General features: G+C 45.5%; 1 protein-coding gene across 2 annotated transcripts; it reads right to left on the bottom strand.

Annotated features, from left to right (window-relative positions):
• Positions 1–5160: 5160 nt before the first annotated feature.
• GPR88 (G protein-coupled receptor 88) lies at positions 5161–9767 on the bottom strand. 2 transcript variants are annotated; one of them, XM_045064910.1, is made up of 2 exons: positions 9414–9767; positions 5161–9015 (listed from the first exon to the last, which is right to left on the bottom strand). In XM_045064910.1, the coding sequence occupies exon 2, from the start codon at positions 8944–8946 to the stop codon at positions 7792–7794; it is 1155 nt and encodes a 384-aa protein (XP_044920845.1). In that variant the 5' UTR covers positions 8947–9015; positions 9414–9767; the 3' UTR covers positions 5161–7791. The 2 variants fall into 2 exon arrangements, with proteins under 2 accessions (XP_044920845.1, XP_044920846.1); XM_045064911.1 differs by having other exon boundaries at positions 9419–9767.
• Between the last annotated feature and the right edge of the window lie 1143 nt (positions 9768–10910).

Here is a 10910-nt window from a genome sequence, read left to right as displayed (position 1 = left end):
GTCTCCTCATCTGGTTGTGGTCCTTGCCTCAGTGGTCTCACTGGGCCCCGGGGAGCTGACACTGTTCCCCCCTGTGGCCACGGGCCTGCATGGACCCACCCTACCAGGAATGGTGGGCCAGTGGATCTGGAGAACATGAAAGGGCCCCCTGCCACAGGAAGGCAAGACCTTTGATGGGAATGCTTGTTTGCCTGGTCCTTTGCAGGACAGGAAGAAATTGAGACAAGTGGAAGGCTGTTTTCTCTGAGTCCACAAAGCAGATAACAAAAACAGATGGTCACAAATGCTAATTTTAATCAATCAATGTGATACAATACATTAATAAAAGAAAGAACAAGAACCAATGATACTCTCAATAGATGCTAAAAAAGCATTTGACAAAGTACAGCATCCTTTCTTGATCAAAACTCTTCACAGTGTAGGCACAGAGGGTATATATTTCAATATCATCAAAGCCATCTATGAAAAACCCACAGCAAATATCATTCTCAATGGAGAAAAACTGAGAGCTTTTCCCCTAAGGTTGGGAACATGACAGGGATGTCCACTATCACCACTACTATTCAACATAGTACTAGAAGTCCTAGCCTTGGCATTCAGACAACAAAAAGAAATAAAAGGCATCCAAATCAGCAAAGAAGAATTCAAACTCTCACTCTTTGCAGATGATATGATACTTTTTGTGGAAGACCCAAAAGACTACACTCTAAAACTGCTAGAACTCATACAGTAATTCAGTAAAGTGTCAGGATATTAAATTGGTGCACAGAAATCAGTTGCATTTCTATACATCAAGAGCAAGACAGAAGAAAGAGAAATTAAGGAGTCACCACCATTTACAATTGCACCAAAACTGTACAATGCCTAGGAATAAACCTAGCCAAAGAGGCAAAGAATCTGTAGTTAAAAAACTGTAAAGTTCTCATGAAAGAATTTGAGGAATACACAAAGAAATAGAAAAACTTTCCAGGCTCATAGATTGGAAGAACAAATATTGTGAAAATGTCTATGCTACCTAAAGCAATCTACACATTTAATGCAATCCCTATCAAAATAACATCAACATTTTTCAAAGAAATAGAACAAATAATCCTAAAATCTATATGGAACCAGAAAAGACCCCAAATAGCCAGAGGAATATTGAAAAAGAAAACCAAAGCTGAAATTATCAAGACAGTATGGTACTGGCACAAAATAGACACATATATCAATGGAACAGAAGAGAGAGCCCAGAAATGGACCCTGAACTCTAGGGTCAACTAATCTTCAACAAAGCAGGAAAGAATGTCCAATGGAAAAAAGTCAGTCTCTTCAACAAATGATGTTGGGAAAATTGGACAGCTGCATGCAGAAGAATGAAACTGGACCATTTCCTCACACCACACACAAAAATAGATTCAAAATGGATGAAAGACTTCAGTGTGAGACAGGAATCCATCAAAATCCTTGAGGAGAACACAGGCAGCAACCTCTTCAACCTTAGCCGCAGCAACTTCTTCTTAGAAAAAGCACCAGAGGCAAGGGAAGCAAGGGCAAAAGGAACTATTAGGACTTCATCAAGATCAAAAGCTTTTGCACAGCAAAGGAAACAGTCAACAAAACCAAAAGACACCCGACAGAATGGGAGTAATATCTTCTCCCATAAAATGACATATCAGGTAATGGGCTAGTATCCAAAACCTATAAAGAACTTATCAAACTCAACACCCAAAGAATAAATAATCCAATCAAGGAATGGGCAGAGGACATGAACAGACATTTCTGCAAAGAAGGCATCCAGATGACCAACAGACACATGAAAAAGTGCTGCACATCACTCAGCTTCAGGGAAATACAAAAAAGCACAATGAAATACCGCCTCACACCAGTCAGGCTATGTGTGACTAAAATTAGCAAGTTTAATTTGTTATGGCTAAATTTGAATGGCTAAAATTAACAAGTCAGGAAATGGCAGACGTTGGCGAGGATGCAGAGAAAGGGGAACCCTCCTACCCTGTTAGTGGGAATGCAAGCTGGTGCAGCCACTCTGGAAAACAGTATGGAGGTTCCTCAAAAAGTTGAAAATAGAGCTACCCTACGACCCAGCAATCGCGCTACTGGGTATTTACCCTAAAGATACAAATGTAGTGATCCAAAGGGGCACGTGCTCCCAGATGTTTATAGCAGCAATGTCCACAATAGCCAAACTATGGAAAGATCCTAGATGTCCATCAACAGATGAATGGATAAAGAAGAAGTGTGTGTGTGTGTGTGTGTGTAATAGAATACTATGCAGCCATCAAAGAACCCGAATTCTTGCCATTTGCAATGATGTGGATGGAACTAGAGGGTATTATGCTAAGCAAAATAAGTCAATCAGAGAAAGACAATTATCATATGATCTCTTATATGAGGAATTTGAGAGGCAGGGTGGAGGGTTGTGGGGTATAGGGAGGGAAAAAATGAAACATGATGGACCAGGGAGGGAGACAAACCATAAGAGACTCTTAATCTCGGGAAAGAAACTGAGGCTTGTTGGGGGGTGGAGAGGAAGAATAAGGTGGCTGGGTGATGGACACTGGGACAGGTATATGCTATGCTGAATGTTCTGAATTGTGTAAGACTGATCATTCACAGACCTGTACCCCTGAAACAAATACTACATTTTATGTTAATTAAAATTAAAAAAAAAAAGGCAAGGATTGGACGTTCTCCAGGTGTACCATTCAGTGAACCGACAAGACAGGAAAAGACCTTCCCACGGTTATTTCTCCAGAAATCCAACAAAATGGCACAGTCATTGATTAGCAATGCCTAAGGATTTTAGAAATCAAAAATACACAGCTTTTCTATGCAAGTCCCTGCAAAATCACTGTATGTATAATTACTGATATTTGTTCAGAATATGAACAGAACTTGCATAACAGGAGTATAAATCTCCCCCAGATGACAGGACCGACAGTTTGTGATTTATACACATGGCTCATAGTCCCATATTACTACTCTGGGATATCTTTTGGCAAGAAAGGAGTTAAGAAATGTGATTTATTCTTCGGTCAATTTCAGTAAAAGAAAAATACACAAGCAAGGGGGAATAACCAGATCTTTTTTCCTTTTAAAATTACTGTCCTTAACTAGAAAAATATATGAATTATCTAGTATATTTCAGGTAACCACTTAGTAAAAGATAGAAGACAGGATTTGCTCAAAAAAAAAAAAAAAAGAAAATCAAAGGAATGAAAAAGAAACCAGTTTTGAAGACAACACACATTATGTCAGAGATGATACAAGGGAACACAGGGTGAAAATAACATAGCACAGGAATTCTGTGGAGGCAGAGCTTATGGCTGGGATGTGGGGGCAGTGGTCAGGGCAATGTGCAGGGCTTTAATGAGAAGCTAGAACCTCAGTGAACCTTCTTGGAAGGAAGGAAGGGGATTGGGTAAGTGATGAGATTCAAGGACACTCCAGGAAGGACTTTGAATGAACAAGTGTCAGACACAGAACATGGCAAAGACCACCCAGGCTATAGCAAAGGATGCAAATAAGAGAAAAAGAAGATTGGGAAAATTGGGAATAGTCACACCATGGAGGGAATCCACACCTGATTAAAAACTTCTGATTTTATCCTATAGCACAGTGGTGACTTCCCATGCTATGGAGTCAAACAAAAGACTCACACCCCCCTTTTTCTATCTAATTGTTACTTTATCTTAGGCACATTAATGACTTTTCTTTCTTTACTTTTTCACTTCCTTCTTCCTTTTCATCTTTCTTTTTTCCCAGTTTGGCTTTACTTTTTTCAAATTTCATCGTGAAAATCTGCAAAAGGACACACAAGCTAAGGCAACTGTATAATCCACCCCACGTATGCATCCAACCTTCCCACTCCCTCCTCAACGTGCTCCTTACCTGCAGCATCAGGTCTCATAGGATTCAGTCCCCGGGAGCACCTGATTAAGGAACTCCTGCCGGTGGGAGGAGCTAGGAGAGGCTACTTGAGGAGGACCTATGTGAAAGTGGTACCCACCTCAGACTTGAGATACATGGGTCCCAACCTGGATCTCATGCTTTAAAGGGCCTGTTCCCAACCTCCTCGGGTCACTTTCCTTTCCACAGGGAAAGGAGTCCCGAGGAAAGGCCCCCATCTGAGCTTGTGCTTCTTCATAAGTCCTGGTATGGTGCCTGGAGCCCAGAAATTTCCTGCCTACCTGTCTCAAGGCCACCTCCAGGACATGCTCTCCCCCTCTGTGGGCACCACGAAATCCTAGAGGTGGGCAGGGGGTAGCTTGAGGGGTAGATGCAGGCAGAGCTTTAAACCGTGGGCTGAGGCTGCTCACATATGCATGAGACCCCCTAAAGGTATGAGAAGGGAGAGTAGAGGGAGAAAGAAAGGGTCCCCCCACCCCTACCTTGTTCCTACAGACCAAGAACTCCCATCTGGAACTCCATTCTTGCCCCACAACCCACAAACTTTAAAGGCAGGCCTCTGGGGGAGCCTGGGTGGCTCAGTGATCCCAGGGTTCTGGGATTGAGCCCTGCATCGAGCCCTGAATTAGGCTCTCTGCTCAGCGGGGAGCCTGCTTCATCCTCTCTCTCTGTCTGCCTTTCTTCCTACTTGTGATCGCTGTCAAATAAATAAATAAAATCTTAAAAAAAAAAAAAAAAGCAGGCCTCTGAAAGGAAGCACCATCTATAATTTTTCTCAATGTTCTTGAATTTAAATGTATGCCATGATGTCTTTGTCAAGTCAGCTCCTAGGACTACGAAAGAACCAGATAAGCATTGTCTGAGGCCTGGGGGAATGGAATAAAGTTTACACATGGAACAATGAATTTGACCTATATGATTGTCATCAGAAGGCCAGAGCAGACCTACATTCTCTTGGTGAGCAAATTTTTTCAAGGGGTCTGGTCAGAGAGTTAAAGCCCTGTGGTGTTTAAAACAAAAACCATCTGTGGATGCCTTTGTACAATAGAATGATTTTTTATGAAAAAACACTTCATTGTAGAAGGAGAGAAGTGCTAGTGATAATCTCGGTGACATCCTAGAATTTAGCCATTCAGGTCCAAGGGGCCTGGGGTGGACAGCAGGTGCTATGTGTCTGAAAAGGCATACACCTAAAGGAAAAATAAAGTAGAAAAAGCAAAGTAGGGCAGCCCACAACAGCAATTAGGATGTTTTATTCTTGAGTGGATAATATGTGGTTTCATTTAAATAAGAACACAATCTCCATTAACTTAATTTGTAAAAGCAATAACTCCAACACTCCAGCTATTGCCCTAGTAAGGCATTTTTAGACACATCATTGCTACTTGGAAATTAAAAGTGAATCAGGCCTGCAGAGTTAATTACCAGTAAATGTGACCTAAAGTAGGTCTCCCAAATGGCAATGAGCCAGCCTAAGATGGTTCCCAGTGTTAACCAGAAACATTCAAGATATCAGGTACCTGAAAAGCTAAGTTTATATGTGTGGCAAATGCTCTGGGGATTGGCAGGAGAAATCATCGACATCATCCACAGTGAGAAACGGAAATAAAGGCCCGATTAAAAGAAGATCTCTTTGGTAGAGATTAGGAAAGTGTCCCCCCCCCCCCAATCCTGCTCACCCAAAGGAAAATCTTCAGCTCTGTTGTTTTTGTAACCTATTCCCCAATTCAGTTATGCTTACAGAAAGGAAATAATACCTATTTCTTTTTAATGCTGGCATACAACACTATTTAATTATATAAGATAGAAATAACTTGAGAAACTAAAAATAAAATTAAATAAAGGAGGAACAAGGAAGTGACTCTCATCACTGGTGCTTTGGTGGTGTCCTCTGTTACAGTGTTCTCAAGGAGGTAGGCAAGAAAACCAGAGACAGAAGAAAAAAACTCAGAGAAATAGTTGTTTGAACTTTAATTAAACATTTGAATCATAGTTAAATATTTGAATCAAGGAAAATGGGAATAGATGAAACCTTAGTGAGAGAGAAATGATACATGCACAAAGGGGAGATATTAGTAAAATGACTGCTGACCTATTATTGGTAGTGAAGATATTTGTTTTGTTTTACTACAAACATGTCTCAGTTTCCTGCAACTCCCATAATTATTCAAATGCACACAGGTTCCCACTGTCCTAACTTAACGATGTTCAAGAGTGCGACAAAGTAAGCTGTTTTTGTTCTGAACCTCACAGTTAATTGAGGTTCAGCCCCAGCTCTGATGTAGTTAGCAGTCATAATGCTAATAGATGGTTATGTTAAATTACTTTTTTCCCATTTTAATTTTATAAAGTGATCTCACATGATTTTGTGTTTCATCCATTTCTAAATAAATTTAGTAAACCGAAGACAAGCCTCAAATCATACATTTCAAAACAGATTCCCATTTGAACTGTTTGCTGTATAGAACTGAGTTTGTTACACCTGCTTCAACAGACACAGTATTAATGTCAAGTGTCAAGGTAATATATATAAGAACTACTTAAAAAACAATGTTGCGTTCTAATGTGTGGCTTGTCTAAACCCTAAGAGAACACAGACTGCCTCGCAGAGCCAAAACCACCATTATTGATCCCTCCTGACTGTGGTTCCATTTGCAAGATAAAGTCCCAACTGGGTCATAAATTGGGTCAAGACAAGAACCGTAAGTAGCCAGGGTATCTCCGCGTCTCTTTTCAAATAATTGAAGGTCACTTCTTCTGGTGTCTGGAAGAAGTAAAATGTCCTTGTCTAATGGGTATTGCTTTAATATATACCACATGCCCAGTAAGTTCTAGCATCTAGGAGCATGCAATAGCAGCTAAGATTAGCTATGCAGTCATGGTATCATTAGTGTTTAATTATATCATGTGCATTGAGATATTTTAAATGTTAAAGAGAAAACAGAAGGACTTATTCTCCTTAGCAACCATTATAGTACAGAGTGTTCAAAGCTGCAATCACACTCATAAGGCAAGTAAACTGATTACAAAATGAAGGTAGCATCAAGTGTGCATGCTATAAAAACATGAAACTGGTACCTAAAACAGATAACCTCCTTATTTGTTTTCAAAATTCCATGGCTGGCTCAGACCATCAATCAACACAAGGGGAAATTTTCACTTTAACGCCTAATGCCAATGTTCACTCTTGGAAGTGCAAAAACAGGTGTAAAGTAATAGATCTGTTTTCTCTTTTTTCACTGGCCAAGATTCTATCTCATTCGGCAACGATTTGACTTTATAAAAACCCTTTTAAGAATAAAGGGCTTGAAGTCTTCATGGCAGCTCCTACTGGTATGCACGTCTGTGGCTTCATTCTCCGGGTTCATACAAAGGCCAAATCATAAGAGAAGCATCATCAAAGATAAGTTACTTTTTAAATACTTCTTATATCTTATTTCCTTCATCAATATTACTTCCTTTGGCTTATGCACACTCGAGGCGCTTCGTCTATATTATAAGACGATGAAAGTGGGAACGGTAATACGTTATCAAAGCTCTTTTCAAAAACAGTGCTGAAATAAATTAACCTGTTCTTTTAAAATGTCAGGGTAGCAAGTTCTTGAAGTTTCCGGTGTTTCGACTTTAGGGTTTCTCTAAAACACAGAAACAAAGGCTAAAAACCAGGTGGCTGTTCAAAGTGACTTCGGGGACCCCATTTAGGGAGAGACCTCGGTTCCCAGGTATTCCACTGGGTTCAAAGGCGAAATCTTCGCACCGATTTATCGGGCTTGGCCTGCAGGAGTCTTCGTTCAGACAGGGGGTACTTTACAAGGGCAGGAGGCGATGCCGACCAAGGACGCTGGAAGCCGGCATTCCTGTTTCCCGCGGGCCCTGGCCGGGTCACCAGTGCTGGCCGGCGGCGCGGGTGCCCAGCTGCGCCTGGGACACCGCGGGCACGGCCGTGGCGGCAGCGGCGGCGGCCGCCGCGTCGCCGACGCCCGGCAGGACGGAGCGCACGGAGCGCCGGAACTCCTCGTTCCTCCACGTGTAGAGCAGCGGGTTGAGCGCGGACAGCGCGCAGCACAGGAGCCAGCTGGCCGCCTGCACGCCCCAGGGCACGGGCAGCGAGAAGCCGCTGGCCAGGCTCACCCACACCAGCGGCTGCGTGGCCAGCAGGAAGACGCAGCAGAGCAGCAGCACCGACAGGCCGCTGAGACGCCGCTGCGCCCGCCGCGGGTGCAACGAGGGGGGCAGGGGCTGGGCCTGCGCGGGGTGCGCCGCACCCCCGGGGCCCGGCGCGTGCGGGGCGCCCGGGAAGGCGGCGGCGGCGGCGGCGCAGCCGGGCAGCTGGTGCAGCAGGTGGAAGTTGAGGACGCTGACCCGCTTGACGCTGACGCGCACGCGGCGCACGATGCCCAGGTAGCAGTGCAGCAGCAGCGCCGTCTGCGCCAGCAGCGCCGCGGCGGCCAGCAGGGCCGGGTAGTGGACGCGCGGGGGCGCGGCGCCAGGTCGCGGCGCCCAGGGCGGGAGCAGCAGCACGAGGCCCAGGGCGAGAGCCCAGGAGAGCGCCAGCATACCGGCCGTGTGGCGCCGCTGGTACAGCGCCTGGTAGGTGGCAGGCGCCCGGGTGATGAGCAGGTAGCGGTTCAGGGCCACTAGGCAGTGGGACAAGAGGGACACGGTGAGCCCCAGGCCTAGCAGCCCGCCCCGCAGCAGGCGGTAGCTGCCGCCGGCGCCGTCCCAGTCCGCGGGGGGCTCCGCCGAGCCGGTGGGCAGGAGCCCGAGCACCGCCTCCTGCGGCATCCAGAGGGCGCAGACGCTGAGGTCCGCTGCGCAGCCGTTCACAATGAAGGCGTTGCTGGTGGTCTGCAGCTTTCGGAAGGACGACACGAGATAGATGACCATCCCGTTGGCCAGCGTGCCCCCGATGGCCAGGCCCGAGTACAGAAGGGACACGGGGATGCGCCGGCCCGCCCACGACTCCTCTTCCTCGCAGAGCAGCAGCAGCGATCCCCCGGTGGTGGAGGAGGTGGACGTGGAGGAGGAGTTGGTCATTCTGGCCAACTCTTCACACCTTGCGAGCTAGCATCAGCTTCTCACAGCGTGGCCCATCCTGACACCCGCCTGCGGGGAGGGCAGAGACGTCTCTTCAGCCTCTGCCACCGACACAAAAGGCTGAAGCAGAATAATGGGCTGGGGGAGGGGGAGAGAGGGAGTTCGAGGAGGACGGGGGTGGCAGATGACAGGTGCCTGCCTCGGAAATGTCTCCAGTGCCAGGGGAAAGGCCTCTTTGCATTCGGCAGGCACCAGGGAAGCCCAAGCCCGGGACAGAGCAATACCAAGAGTCTCCTCTTCTCCCCACAAACACTCATGCATGCACACACACACACACACACACACACATGCACATGCACACGCGCACACAGTTGGGAATATTGCCAGATAGAGCCCCTAGTTTCCAGGACAAAGCAGAGATATCCCAGCAGCGGAAAATGCCAGGGGAGAGGGGTTGAGGGGCGTACCTTACTTTGGGGCTGATCCTTAGCTGGCAGTGGCAGAGGCAGGGATGCCGGGAAATACCTCCTCACAGCAGCATCTGTGGTCCCCAAATCAACAGGAGAAACTCAGCTGGGATCAGTGCCAGGAGCCAGGGCTGGCTTCTCCCAAGCAGCATCCACACACATGGTCCTAGGCAGAAATCAGCAGCTGCAGGGAGACTTCTCAGCTGGCAGCAGGGCTGGGGAAAGTCAAGTGGCAGGCTGCAAGCCCAGAAGGGCAGGCAGGCAGGGAGCAGAAGCAGAGATGCTTGGCTGCAGAAGCAGAAGCTGAGCTCGAGAAGCAAGAGTGGTGCCTGATGTGGTGAACCCACACGAAGCTCTCTCGTGCTCAGTTATACATCACCCAGGGAAAAGGCAGCCTTTCCACGCTTGGCATGAATTATTCAATAGCTTCTATCTTGTGAAAGGAAAAAAATATCTTGTTCAGAAAGTCCTGTAATTAACAAGTTTCTCTGTCTTGTCTTTTCTCTCTTTCTCTCAATCACCTGATTTTTCACACTGCTTCATTTTTCTTTCCTTTTTTTCCCCCCTCTCACCCGTGTTCAAATAAAATTTAATATGCTCCTAATATATTTCATCCTAGCCTCATGCATTCTGTGGGCAAGAATTTTCCAAGGGATGAATATACTCCCAGTACCCAGGACTGATCTCTTCCATCTCACACTTGCTGGGAGAATTACTTTGTATTCTAAATGAAATTCATGTTTTCTGTGGTAAGGTGGGACAATTATCCACAGAAAATCCCCCAAATCTCCATTTAAGTCATCATTTTGATTTTATTCTCATCATCAAACTCCTTTCCAGAGTTTGGCTTGTGTTCAGGAATGAAAGGGTTAGAGGGTAAAGATGAAATGGTCAAGTTAAAAGTAGGTGTTGGAGATAGAAAGAAACCTGAATAATGCACAGTGTCAATGACAAAGATGGCTCTTTGTTTGAGAACTTTTTATTCTGTGATCTTAGGTGGAGATTTGCAGTCAAATGTTGGAAATTAATTTGACACAGGTTCTTATTTAATCATTCTGCATGGGAAATTTTCCATAAAAGCCATCCTTCCCTCCTACCCCCCCCCAATAAATTAATTTTCACTGTGAAAATCATTTATCTGAAAACTGAACTCAGTATGGAATATGGTAACCTGACCTAATGGAAAAAATGCTTGGTGAGGGGGCACCTGGGTGGCTCAGTGAGTTAAAGCCTCTGCCTTCAGTTGGGGTCATGGTCCCAGAGTCCTGGGATCAAGCCCCACATCAGGCTCTCTGCTCAGTGGGGAGCCTGCTTTCCCCCCCCTCTCTCTCTGCTTCCCTCTCTGTCTACTTGTGATCTCTGTCAAATAAATAAATAATCTTTTTTTTTTTTAAAGTATCTATGTTGAAAAAAAAAAAATGCTCCGTCAGGTTTCAGGACACCGAGTTCTAAGTTGAGCATCTACCAACTGGACTTGTGATGGGTCGTTTATGTCAT

This window comes from Mustela putorius, unplaced genomic scaffold (genome assembly GCF_011764305.1).
Source record: "Mustela putorius furo isolate JIRA1106 unplaced genomic scaffold, ASM1176430v1.1 tig00003853_pilon_pilon_pilon, whole genome shotgun sequence".
NCBI lineage: Eukaryota > Metazoa > Chordata > Mammalia > Carnivora > Mustelidae > Mustela > Mustela putorius.
This window is presented reverse-complemented; position numbering and strand designations above follow the sequence as displayed.